The 14,450-nt window shown below is 38.1% G+C and overlaps 1 protein-coding gene across 7 annotated transcripts in view; it reads left to right on the top strand.

Annotated features, from left to right (window-relative positions):
- The first annotated feature begins 1,781 nt into the window (after positions 1 to 1,781).
- The window catches only part of myh10 (myosin, heavy chain 10, non-muscle), a 96,548-nt gene continuing 83,879 nt past the window's right edge, over positions 1,782 to 14,450 (top strand). For 2 of the 7 annotated variants that reach the window (XM_073870784.1, XM_073870783.1), the window contains exons 1-2: positions 1,783 to 2,036; positions 3,145 to 3,519. In XM_073870784.1, coding sequence (XP_073726885.1) covers positions 3,166 to 3,519 — 354 coding nt within the window. In that variant the 5' untranslated portion in view covers positions 1,783 to 2,036; positions 3,145 to 3,165. Of the gene's footprint in view, positions 2,037 to 2,353; positions 2,631 to 3,144; positions 3,520 to 14,450 lie in introns of those variants that run through there. The other 5 variants (XM_073870786.1, XM_073870785.1, XM_073870781.1 and 2 more) reach the window with 4 other exon arrangements.

Raw genomic sequence — 14,450 nt, 5'->3', positions numbered from 1 at the left:
AGTTTTTCTTTACTGTTGTCAATAATTATTTTAAATGTTTACGGTATTTGTCATGCATTGTAAATTTGTATATTATACATTAGTAATTAATCTATAAATCAGATATGTAGAAAGTTGTAAATAATCTTTCAATTTAATAGCATTAATGCCTTCAGTGCAATATACATCATAACCTTAAAATATTAACCGTGATGTTGTCCACAGAGGGCGCCGTGGGGTTGGTTGATCAAATCCCAACCATGGTATCATGGAGACATTTACCTTACCTTAAAACACATTTTTAAGGATAATAAAATTGGTAAATACTAAAAAGACAGCATAATACAGTACGGTCAAACAAACACATAAAATATATCCTGAACATTTTAGACATTTAGGTGTTTAAATCAAGTTCATGTCTGATTAAATGAAGTATCAAATATTAAGATATCAAATAACTTGCCTTTTTATTGATTAGTTTTATTATTGTTATATTTAGTGTATATATGGTTAATACTGCGTTTATTTGGCTTACTTGGTAGTGCATTGCGTTTGCATGGGTTCAATCCAGAGAAACTCATGTACTGATAAAAAGTAGCATTGTCTAAATTTCACAAGCTGGTGAAAACAGAAATGTTATCAGATTTTTCCCTAAAATTGGCAATTTTGTGTCTTATGAAGATTTTATGTCAGTTCATAATTTCCCTTACCATTTAAAGAATAGGCCTATAATGCACTGCTTAAGGCGGTTCCTTCCAGTTTAACTCAACTTGTTAAATGTCATCTAAGTTTTAGTAAGAGTTATACAAAAGAATCTGATTTGATTTCAGATGGAATAAGCATGTGACAAATTCTTCAGAATAAAACACATAAGGTCCTTAAATGTCAATTTTATTGGGCATCCTTTATTGAATTTATAGACTGGAATGAAGCCTGGCTGTTACCTCATAAGTACTGCATTCCCAGATCAAAGAAGTTCATTTTAAGATCTTACATAAAATCCTGTGAATGATACCGTGGCAAAATATATGGATTTTGACAATTCTTGCACATTTTCTGGGAATAAAGATGAAACACTGATCCATTTATTTTTCCAATGTGACAAACTCAAAACTTTTGGAAACATTTATATTTTCATTTAAGTAAGTACACTGATACTTCCAAATCCTTTTAGTTAAAAGACTGAATTTGTTATGAATTTAATATCCTAATGAATAACATTGTTATTTTTTATTTTGTTTGTACATTTTTATACATAAACAAAAATTTTCTAACAAGCAATTCCCTTGGGTTGGTTAAAATCAAGAAAAGTAAGAGATTTTTGAAATATAATGATGATTTATTATATAATCAAATTTTTATTTTTTAATTTATTGAATTTATTTTTTCTCTTCCCTTCTCTTATTTTATTTTTGAAACTGTAAATGTATAATTGTGTTCTATCTGTTCACTTTCTTTGGTCTGTTTAGTGGTTGATGCATTATAAAAATGAAAAATAAATGTATTGATAAAAGTAGAGATTACTGTCGCTTTAAATAAAAGTGTCTGCAAAATGCATAACTGTAAAGATAAAAATATCTTTCAACAGACGAATAATTCAAAGTGTAATATTTATCAAAGTTTATCATGTCCATGCGTAAATTTCAGGGCTTGCCCCGCCCACTTTTGTAACGTATTTCATGTTTTTGCTTTTCTACCAATGTATTTCTATGGGTCCAACTCACGCTGTGAGAAAGCTTGGATGAACAATCCCTTTTGTCAGGGGGTGTAATGTTAACAAACCAATAGCTCGTGGTCAAGGACCGATACAATCCAATCGCCGGTCCAAAAGGGATGCGGTGGGCGTGGCCGAGAGGCGGGCACAGACACAGTGCGGTGCTGAGTTCGGTTGAGGAGTTCAGAGAAGCGGGGCTGCAGACGGCGGCATCGGTACACAGTGGCGAAACAAGGGAATATTTGGCCGACTTTCAAAATAACTGGATTATAGGAACTGGATCCGCTGGATAGCAACTCATTCATCTCTTTGCGCACGCAGGTCTCATCGCTGACAGCCCGTGGTAAGTTCGCATGTCTTCTAATTTTGTTCCCTTGATTTTTCCCGCTGTCGTATAACGGATTATTTTTCGCATACTTTTCAAGCAACGGAGAGAGCACGCGCGCTAGCCCACGTTAGCGGGTTTGGTACTGCGGTTAATTTTTAACGGATAAATGCGTTTTTGTATGGTTGAATTGTTGATTTTAGCTACCACTGGGCTCTGTATGAAGCCTTATTATTAACTTATTAAATGTTTACACGGCTCGTCAGGCCGTATAACGGGAGATGATGATGATGGTGGTGGTGAGGAGAAGGCGCGTGCAACTCCCGGTTGCATGCGCGAGGAATGAGCACGCGCTAGGCGGCTAACTAACGGCCACAGAAACTTCAACTAGTGCCTCAGTTAACGGTCACCTAGTCGTGTTGTTGTTGTTTTCGCTAGTTGACTACATTTATCGGTCATTTTACGTCAAATGCGATTCTGAGGCCGTGTAGAAAGATGGCTGTGAGGGAGATTATCAGTGAATGAATTTTTGAAGGACTGGCCCTGAAGTCCAGCTTCAGTATACCGGAGATTCATCACCCCATTCAACGGCGCTCGTCTGGGAAATTGCAGGCATGACCCATTTTTTGCCCCGTTTATCTTATTTTTAGGTCGCTGTGAGAGTTACAAAAACTAGCAACGTTAGTGCAGATGAAAGCCAGAATAGATAGACGACCATCTGTCTAACTTACTGCTTTTTAGAGGGTTGTTTTGTTAAAACCACTTACATTAATGCGAAATGCTAATAGATATCCAATTGTAAACATCTCTAAACTATTAAGTGCTATACGTTTTTATTTTGATAAGCAATACAGTTAATCGCATTAGATTATGTGTATTGTCGGGATGCGTTGTAATGTTTTTGGATTTATAATGCATTTGTATTTCAAAGATATACAGTGTTATTATAACCAGGACAAGGAATTTAATTGTACATAATTTGTATGTAATGCACATTTCTATAATGGGATGTAGTGGTTTCTTCAGTAAATGTTAAGAAATGTCTGACACATTATATATCCCCATGGCAAAGCTGTCATATTAGATCTACTCAAAATCTCTACTGTCCCATCATTACCTTTTCCAGGTGGCCTATTTTTAGTTCCTCATGCCGGAGATGGCGCAGCGGAGCGGTCAGGAGGACCCCGAGCGGTACCTCTTCGTGGACCGGGCCGTGGTCTACAACCCAGCTTCCCAGGCTGACTGGACGGCTAAGAAGCTGGTGTGGGTGCCTTCTGAGCGCCATGGGTTTGAGGCTGCCAGCATCCGTGAGGAACGAGGAGAGGAGGTAGTCGTCGAGCTGGCAGAAAATGGCAAGAAGGCCATGGTGAACAAGGACGACATCCAGAAGATGAACCCACCCAAGTTCAGCAAAGTGGAGGATATGGCGGAGCTCACCTGCCTGAACGAAGCCTCTGTGCTACACAACCTAAAGGATCGATACTACTCTGGGCTCATATATGTAAGTTTATTTATGACAATTGAATCTGTTTACTGGAGCTTTACTGATACCACTGTCATTATTCCTACTTGTTTAATAGCAGTAGATGTGTTGTGATCTTGACCCAGTTTATAGCAAATACTAAAATATGGAAACCAGGGGACTTTTGATGGTTAAAGGAGGGAGTGAGGCAGGCTTTGTTTCTCAGGTCTCTCTCAATGCACAATTAAAAGTGTTTCTTTAGCTCAATTTGTAGGGCATTGCATTAGCAACCCAAAGGTAGTAGGTTTGATTTCCAGGAAACGCACATACTGTTAAAAAATGCATAGCTTGAATGCACTGTAAGTCTCTTTGGATAAAAGCATCTGTCAAGTGCATAAATGTATGTAAATGTAAAACAAGGTCATTATGGGATTTCAATGAGAGGGGTCGCTTGTTTTCTCATTGCCCATCAAGTGTTGTATTTCCTAAAGAGGTTTGTTAAAACATCCCACCATTTAAGCACTTTTACAAAAATGGAGATGAAATTGTTTTAGTTTAACTTCCCATTTTCATTATTACATAAGCTTTTTCGGCTAGCCTGCAACAGTCATCACGATTAAGTGCCCTTTGTAGTATTCAATTTACAGTATGATGTAAGAGGCTCCTGTATAGCTCAAGTGTAGAGGAATGCGTCAGCACAGCAGAAGGTCATGGGTTTGAACCAAGGGAACACACATGCTAAATAAGTGTGTATTTTGTAATGCTCTGTAAGTTGCTTTGGAAAAAAATGTAAATGTAAGGAAGGTAGGGCCATTAGTTGGGTACAACCTGGTGGTCGAACTGGATTATAAGACTAGTTCCCCGCTTTATAGAGACCATTTTTTAGGCCTCTGTTCTTTGTGGTTGCTTTGGACCCTCCCTATAGACTACAGTTAATTAGCTGTGGAGGTCCACGTTTGGCCTAGTAAATGCTGAAGTTTTATAACAGGGCCCTTGTCTTTGGCAAAGCAGGATCTACAGCTGGCTTCCAAAATCTGCAGAATGTCAAGATGCAGACAGCCTGTTGATAACACCCACATAACCCCATATTCAGCGTTCCCTCTGCATACCAGCTGTTAGCGTCTAATGTTTGTGTTTAATAGGAAACACAGCCTGTATTAAAGGAATAATTCACCACAACTTGTTGTCATATGCATGTTTTGTCACAAGTCACACAAGAACCAATGAGATGCAACATTACCAACGTGCACCCGGGTGATTCTCACGAAAACTTGGTTTTAAAAATGTCAAGCATGAAAATGTACAAATTGCTTAAATGTACTTTTTTTCCCACCAGACATTGAAAAACAAAGTCTGGAGTAAATGGGAACATTAATTTAAAAACTTTTACTTATCATTTAACACTTTTTGTAACATAATTTAAAAAATTAGTCCTAAAAAATCTCATTACCGCAACAGTCAGAAAACATCAACACTGACATATTTTCAAAATGACATGACAAACCTGAAAGAACATAATTTGGAGATTCTGCACATGCATTTAAAATCAAAGTATTATGCTTCTATTAATTCAGTTAACATTTAATAAGCATCTGTTGCGGTAATGATAATCAAAATGTCGTGTAAGCATTCTGACAAGACAATATTTCAAATTAACTGTAAAAAAAATGATCTTACCTGGTAGCCATCTTGAAGTAACTGGTCCATGTGCTTGGTCACTTAAAATCAAACTTTATTAAAATTCTGTATGTGTGCTTAAACTGTTCTCAAAGAGTGTTGCGGAGGATGAGAACATCAGGCATGGACACATCATTTTCCTAATTTTTCTTCATTATTATTATACATGAATTTTCAGTTAATATTTTTTCTGTCATCTAAAGTAGTCTAGCAAAACATCCATTTATTTTTTTTCTTAATATTTTTGTGTTAATTTGATTAAATTACAACATAACGCATGTTCAAACACAGCCGGACACATTGCGGTAATGAGAATTTCAGCAGAAAATGAGATAAAATTTACAATTATAAATTCTTATGTTGAAATCACACATTGTGCAAGGTAGAACACAGTATTGTGTTAATTCTGATGCTTTTTAATGTTACTATATTACACATTTTAAAGCTAAAATCATTAGTGCCGTGGTGTTTCAATGGTTTCGTGAGAATCACCCACCCATATCTGAACTTACCACACATATAATGGATATACAACATATTGAATGCTAAATACACTCAAAATGTGAATCGTTGTCTCTCAAAAACATATTGTTTCTCTTCAGAAGACATTTAGTAATCCACTGGAGTCATTTGGATGTATGGTACCATATATGAATATAACATGATGGCATATTAATATAAAACGATTAGTGTGTGTTTAGATCAAGAAAGGTAGCATGGGAGTGAGTAAATTATGAGTGAATTCCTATTTAGATGAACTAAAGTAGATGCACAGCTTTATTTTCCCTGGACATATTCACTCCTTTGTGCGTAGATGGTGACCGTACCTCAAGCTGGTGTGGTATGTGTGCTCATATCTGCAGATTGGGCAGTGGCGCAGAGATCCCACGTTCCTTTGTGCTTCCTCACGGCCCTCTGTTCCTCAACAGCATGATAGGAGATGACAGACAAGTTACAGCACTTTCTCTTTAGGGTTGATTTAACATTGTCCAGTTCATTACAGCCTTACAGGTGAACTAAAATATGCAGTGCAGATGAGATAATGGTTGACTTATTGTGAATTATACCATATAATGATGTTTTCTTGATGAAGTCACTAAATTGACTCCATGTGGAGAAAACTCAGTTGACTTATTTTTTCTGTACTAGGTATCATTACTGTAAGCATGCTTACAGGCAGCTTGGGACAGCATACTAAACAGCTTCTAGAAGTTGGTTCTCATTTCATACCCTTTACAACAATGTCACAAAAGTATTAAAGCTAAGAAAAGTCTCCTGAATTAAGTTCACTAAACTACTTGTTGTCGGACGAGTAGTTGAATCTGACCCATCCCTGAAGCTGTAATCATTCCCTTCACTAACATATTTAAGTACTGAATAAGATTTCATAACTGATTTATTGCATTAAAAGTCTTTATCGGGGTATGATTACAGTATTGCATGGTTGAAATGAGCTGTTGTTCTTCATACTCGGACATGGAGAATGATGTTGCAACTAAAGCATTTTTCAACCACAAGTCTTCTTGGCCGGATGGTTTTGTCTAGTGGGGAGTTGGATTTGTACAGATTTGTCCTCTGCACACACCTACTTCTCCTCCACACTGACAAATATACATGCTCTCAGTGCTTCCCACACAGACTTTACTTGAGGCCAGCAGCTGCCCAAGTATATTTGGTGCCTTTTTGCGTTTCTTATTTTGAGTTCTTTATGAATCCATCTGCAATCAATTAACTAGAATAATCGCAAAAAAATGATAAACCATTGAAATTGGTTATTGTGCTTTTTATCCAGAAAAAAACACAGCTCCCCCATTAATTATGTATATGTTTATAGGACTTGCCTTTTCCAATATGCCAATGCTGTTGACCCATTAAGCCAAAGCGTTTGATGTGCCGTCTACGTTAAAAAAATAATTTGCAAAAGCAATGTAGTTTTGATGTGCCGCTCGCTCATAACACAAACACGTTTGAGGAAAAAAAGAAGCTATGAATGATATGATCAGTAGGGCTGCAATTTAACATTATTTTCATAATTGATTTATCAACTAATCGAATAAAAACCTAAATAACCTAAATCACTAATTATAGCTAAATAAGGCACTAAATTAGGGTAATCACATGTAGAAGTGTACTTTTAAAAGTGCAAATATTGATATTTTAAGCCTTAAATAAAAAAGTTTTTGCAGCCTTTGAATACTACAACATCTTTAAATGTCTAAATAGTAATAAACTTAACGTATTGAGTCTATATGGATGTGCTGGTGAGTAAATTTAGCCTAAGATTAATGAACTTATTTTAAAGAGCCCCTATTTCATTGCTAAAAACAGCGTCATTTTGTGTATTTGGTATAATACAATGTGTTCGCGTGGTTTATGGTTAAAAACCACATTATTTTTCACATACCATACATTTTTGTATCTCCAGATTTCACTCTCTTCCTGAAAGCACAGATTTGAAAAGCTCTTTGTCTGTGATTGGCCATCTAATCTGTACGCTGTGATTGGTCTAATACCTCTAACGTCAGCCGGAAATGTGACGCTCCTTACCATGTTTGAAAGATTCGCGCACAATGCAATGCTAACAAGAGTTAACTTACAAGCAGTGGGTCCAAGCAGGAGGAATAATGGTAATGTCGGTATTTACTATGTCATAGGGCTGGGTATTGTTAGGAATTTCGCGATTCGGTTTCGATTCTTGAGGATTTGATTCAATTCGGTATTGATTTACTTGCTTCGATATCGATTAGCGCTGCACAATTTATCGCACCGCAATCGCGATGTCAGTCTGTGCGATTATATGACAGCAAAATGTTGCAATTATATTAAATAAATAAATGTGTGGACTTGTTAACACAAACTTTCTGATAACAGTTTGATGATTTTCCTTGCTGTTTAAAAAAAGAAAGAAAAACGAACAAAAAAGGCAGTGCACGTGTGGCATGCACGTGTGTGGTGTGCGTCGTCACTTATACCAGAGCGAAGATGGTGCAGAGGAGGTTGACAGTGATCTGGTAGCTAAAAAAAACCCTCTCTGTCTGTTTTATGGTGGTATTTTGGATTTAGGATTACTGACACTGAGCAGTTGCTACATCACGTGGCAATACGAAAACATTTCTAGTTTTACAAATACACATTTTAGCTAAACTGTGTGTGGATTTTCCTTAAAACCCATCAAGTTGACTCATGATACCATTTAGTATGATCACAATCGCGCATCGCAATATTAGCATCAATAACCGCAATGGGAAAATTATCCAAATCGTGCAGCCCTAATATCGATTCAATAATAAGTAAATACACAAGCAATTAAGTACCTGAGTATATTTTTAAATAATGTGTGTAGTATTACTAATGATTGATCACGTTGATGGTGCAGGCTTGAAATAAGTGCTGCTGTTTGCCATCTTTGATCTATCTGTTTTGATAAAGCGCGTCTTGTACAACGCTGAACGCTCTCACTAGAGTGTTGCCCACAGCGCCGCCACTGGCCGGGGAGGCTGAATCGATTCATAGGATTTGTAGCCTAGAAATCTAGACGCACCCTAGCGGCCGCAAAATATATTTGCTGCCAGGGTTTAGTCTAGGCACTCACAATACACTTAACAGCTCCAAAAACCAAAATTTGGTCAGGCCAATCACATCGTGTGTAGCGTCTGTGGGGCGGGCTTAACATGATGACGACAGAACTGCCTGCGACGGTTCCTACTTGAAAACAAAGAATGGCTGCTGCTGCTGGCGAACAGCTTTCTTTTGAAGCGGCTTTGGCCGCGACTCTGGAGGACTTAGACTTATGTTTTTCTTTGAGTGAAGAGCAAATAACCCTACTGAAGTCCTTTTTAAGCAAGAAAGATGTGTTTGGAGTTTTGCCGACTGGTTACGGTAAAAGTTTGATATACCAATTAGCTCCACTGGTGGGGAAACGCATGGGTCTCATACGTCACCTTCTTCGTTGCTCTGATTGGTCATAGCGCTATCCTATTGCGTACAGAGGCATTTTGAGGGACAACCTTATATCCCGCCCCTTGCATTGAGCCGTTTGTGTGAAGAGTTGCCAGACCTTACATCTTGATGTAGGTCTGGCTAACCAGGCTATAGGATTTGATGAATCGATATTGAATTGAGAAACAAATAATTGCGATGCATTGATGAATCGATATTTTTACCCAGCCCTACTACGTCACCAATCCCAGGAAGTAAACTGTTGCCTACAAGCCGTGTGTTTGTTGTAGTCCACGAAAGAGATTTAATCTTTAACTTTAGACCTTGATGAGTATTAATTTTATTTGTTATAAACGAAACAAATAAGGCGTATGGCATGAAAGGGATGTAGCTTACATTGTTGCATATTATAGAAATAAAAACCTGGATTTCCCCCTTACTTTAAAACAAGTACTTAACATATGTATGAAGAAACCGCACCTGACCTTAATTATAAGTGCACAGCTTGCGCTGTATTAAGCGGACACACATCCATGCTGTCCGACGGTGGTGCGGGAACATGTGACGTTACAGACCAAACAACAAATTTTATAATTGATTATTATCGGTTTTATTGATTAGTTGTTGCAGCCCTAAGGATCTGTGAAATCAAAGTAAATATTCTGTAAATATATTATATTAAAATGTACATCTTATTTGTTGTTTGTCATGTGTAGTACACCTTTTTTGAAGTATAGTCCCGTTTTTATGCATACACAGGGGTCCGCGTTCAGTCCGTGTGGCACAAATTTTGTCTTCAGAATACTCACTGTTTGCGCACCACTAGACTTTTGTCACAATGCACATGCATTGAACATAGGGATGCAACGATTATAGATTTTGATGGTACGGTTATAGTCTGATAAATAATCACGGTTGTATGGTTATTACGGTTATTATGGATTCATTTGTTTTACAACATTATTGTAAAAAATCACATGAATAAATTTTTTAACAATTGCTAAATTCTTTTGTATTTTCAGTTTGTGTATTAATAATAGCAGGCTTTGACTTAAACAGTATAGGTGCCTTTTGAAACCTGTAGGCTATTCATTTTAATGATCTTTTGAATAAATGTAATTTTATATTTGGACTGAATATATATTATAATATATTATAAATATATTATAAAACTAAATGTATATTATTTTGATTTGTTTGAAGTATTAGTAAAAATGATAAGAGCCTCTCAAAACTAATAATAACACAGGGTCATCCTGGACTGGGTTCCGCGAGTCATTTTGGACTGGCAGCATTAACGTGTTAACTCATGCTATTAATTCATAAATCATTAGCGCGTTAAAATAATTCAACGTTATTAAATGCAGTCAGACCACCAGGAGCCCCGCCCGGATTTGATCCGCGAGGAGGAGGTTTTTAATGCTGCACAGTCCGATTGGAGTGTGGCTCTTTCACTCACCCGTGCAGGCACACAAACACACACACCAGATGCACGAACAACCAAGAGACGTGTCACGGGCACATATTCTTTTGAACGCGGAGCTTTGTAATACAGTGCGCTAACGAGCATGTCGCATGCCGCACGCGCCTCTTGGTGGTTCGTGGATCTGGTTTGTGTGTGCGTGCGTGAAACAAAAAAACGCGGTGTAGCGGAGGCTTTACGGTTACTTAACCGTGACATTTTAAAGCGCGGTTAATAGTGAAACCGGTTAATCGCTGCATCCCTAGTTGAACATGTGTACACGTTCAAGACAAATAGACTCTTTGCAAGTCTTTCAAACTAAATAAAAAAAGACTATACTCTGGGCTTTATAAACAAACACAACCTCTGCAAATAGAAAGACTCTACAGTAGACAGGGCCGGATTAACCATACGGGCAACTGGGCAATTGCCCAGGGGCCCAAGATCTCCAAAGGGCCCAGGGCAGCAAGGGCACGAGCAAAATACTGTATCTGGTAATCTCCCACTGGCCGCTTTATATTAAACAAACTGTCAACACGGGCTTTTGCGCTGCAAAGAGAGACGCGGCGCTGCGCTATGACTGTCTTTGAACGTGAGTTGAGAGCGGTTGAGAGTCAGTCTCATGCGGACTGACCAATGAAGAGAGGGCCTCAAGTTAAGACCCTCTCCTCATTGGTCAGTCCGCATGAGGTGGGTCAAAGGATCTTACTACTGTTACAACAGAAAAAAACGAGACATGGAACGCGAAGCGGAAATTAAAAAAGGAAAATGACATCAGAAACGCAGAAAATGTAAAGTATAAACAGTGGTGTAGTCTACGTGATACGCAGGCATCTGCTCGATCCGATCGGCGTATGAAATCAAATTACTATAGCGGCGCGAAAGTGACTGGGGAGCAGACTGGTGTGGCCCCACAAGAACCCACAGACGAGTGACAGCAAAGTACCGCGAGAGCGATTGCCGTTATTACATGGAGAAATCTGCTTTGAATCGCTCTCGCGGTACTTTGACATCACCAAGAGGTCTGCTTAGCGCCAAATGAGGTCGAACCTGCAGTGTAGCTGCTCACGCGACACTGTAAACAAACATGTGGAGAAGTGAACGAGTGGAGTAGTGCACAACATAAAATCCGGAGATTTCACAACACACATGTAAGTAAACAACATTTAAATCATCAATCCAGTTTATTACTTTATCTGGAGGTAAGGCTCCAATAAAATAAAATAAGCCGGTGTTTATGTCCTGATGGTTTTTAGCTGCCTTCCAGCATGTTTGCTTGTGCTTCACAAGTGTTAAACTTACTTTCTCTGTGTTCATTTGTATATCTACGTTCAAGATGTAGCCTATATGATCTTAAACTTCTGTGAGGAAATTAATGTCCGCGTTGATGTTCAGTTCAGACTTGCAAATTAAAGATCATTTTCTTCACTTTGGTTTGGGTGTCTAATATTAGGCTATATGATGGTCTTGTAATAATAATTAATTAAAAGCCTATTTTCATTTTTAGACAATGGTAATGCATTTGTATGAGCATTTAAATATTTGTAAATCAAAAATTCACCTGATGACAGTTAGAATTTGAAGTATTGAGTATATTTACTGTATATTACAGTAATATATTCTGTATATGACCATATTATGGTGATCCTGGGATCGTGATGATGGGGCCCTTGAATATTGTTGCCCAGGGTATAACAAAGTGTTAATCTGGCCCTGACAGTAGACAGGGATTACCTCTCTCCTAAAATTACTCTTCATCAAGTGTCTGGATCACCCAGCAGTGGTCAAACATAATTAAATAAACAAGTTGTAGTTTATGTAAAACAACCTGAAGGACAGAGTTCATCACCGGATTCTGTGATTTTACTCTCTGTCGTACTGCATGCTCTCTGCAGGACTGCTGTGTTGGCAGTGACAGCATGCCAGCATTGCTCAAAAGAATGACCTGTGCTCTTTTATTCTGTACAGTCTGTTCTGCGTACGATGCAGATGTCAATATTATCATTATAATCAATAGCTGAGGCTGATAGTGCTGATTTTCTTCGGGCCATGTTGGGATAATTAGCAATAAGCACGTTGTGCATGGGCGGCAGCCATGCATCAGCTGGAGACAGTGAAGTGCCGTGTGCACTCTCTTGCCATCATGTGTTAATCTTTTTCTAGTGTTCATTTTTTAGATGTAGAACATTTTTAATGACGAAAATGTGTATTCTAAAGTCAGATTTAGATCAAAGGGAAAACAAATATATGAACGAAAAAGTAATAACATTACTAAATTAATATTATATGGTACTCATGTATCACAAGGCTGTTGTATGAATGGTTCACTGAAGGGAACTGCCTTTATAAAAGTCTCGGTTGCACTTTCTTTTTGTCTCATTTTTTTCGTATCTCAGTAAAATGCCTGCTAAAGCACTGTTTATAAGTGCCCATGGCTGCTTTGTTTACAGGGTAACCCTGATAGCTACTGTATATGTATCGTCTCTTTCTCATCACCGTGATGAGACACGCCGCTCGCTCATAATACTAACACATTATTAGAAAGGCGGCAGCATCCGTAAAATACTTCATGTTTCATCGTTACCACAAGGCTTCAAAGAAAGTTCATATCTGAAAACACTAAAACTAGGGATGTCCCAAAACCACTTTTTCATTTCTGATTCCGATACCAGTATTCCGAATGTCAGCCGATACCGATACTAGGGCCCTATAATTTCCCCGATCATGGAATCGCGGAATTGGCTAATTAACACGGAATCTAGTATTAACGTGGAATTTTGCGGAATTTTACATATTTTGAATAAAATTATGTTTTTGTGTGGGAGACGAACGTATGTCTGGGGGAAATGCAGACCGGCGGAAGTAAATCTGGGCGACACGCCCCCTCCCGTCGTTTCAGACCACCTCCCAAACACTGAAACCATGGCGAAGCGGCTCTCCACGACTCTGCTTTCGTCAGCGAAAAAATTAAGAAATTCGATGCTAAGCACTTAGTTCCGAGCAGGTCTCACATGACTTTTATGTGACCGGAGAACTGTTATTTTGGAAGTTTTGTCAACACTCTGTTCACGGTGAGCGCGAAGATACATGCACTCTCTCATCCACGTCTGTCTCACTGTACCTCTCTCACGTGCACGTGCTCACGCATCTGTCCGAAGTGCGAACACAAATCCTCATGTATTTGTTCAGTTTTATGCATTTCAAGCGACCTGAGGCAAACTAACTATCCCTCGCATTTAAAATATAATGATCTGCATCATGGCGCCGCTCTCTGTCTCTCTTTCGCTCGCACGTGCAAAGAGCTGCGTGCTCATGCTGTCCTAAGTCAGATCACTATCCTGTGTATGTTTGTAAAGTTATATGCATTTCAAGCGATTGTGTATAAAATATGGACCGCGTTCCGCTGGATTGATGTGTTTAAGGCACTTCTGAAGGCACCACTGCTTTGACACCTTGTTGTAGCCTCCTGCAACAACACTAAACAATGCATTGAATTGAGTAGTGCGTGTGTATGTGCGTGTGTAAATGCATCTTTTATAGTCATTAAGTAATCCTGTTATCCAGTTTTTCCCCAAATCATTTACATTTTAATCATTAACATTAAAGGCACACTCTTTTTATGACTAAAATAAATGTAAATGGTAAAAAAATATTATTGCCAAAAATTAAAACGGATAAAACGGAAATGTGCAAAAATTAAGACAGAGAAAACGGAATTTGGGAAAAAATAAAACGGAATTTGGGAAAAAATAAAACGAATTTTATAGGGCCCTACGATACCTGCCTGTTACTACTGTATTTAAATGTGTATATTGCTTTCTGCTACATCTAGTATAATTTTAAATGTAAAAATCAATAGTATAAAATTATTTACAAGAAACATTAGTAATTG

Source organism: Misgurnus anguillicaudatus, chromosome 8 (assembly GCF_027580225.2).
Source record: "Misgurnus anguillicaudatus chromosome 8, ASM2758022v2, whole genome shotgun sequence".
NCBI classification, from domain to species: Eukaryota; Metazoa; Chordata; class Actinopteri; order Cypriniformes; family Cobitidae; genus Misgurnus; species Misgurnus anguillicaudatus.
The sequence above is the reverse complement of the archived record's forward strand: the minus strand, read 5'-3'. Positions and strand labels throughout refer to the sequence as shown.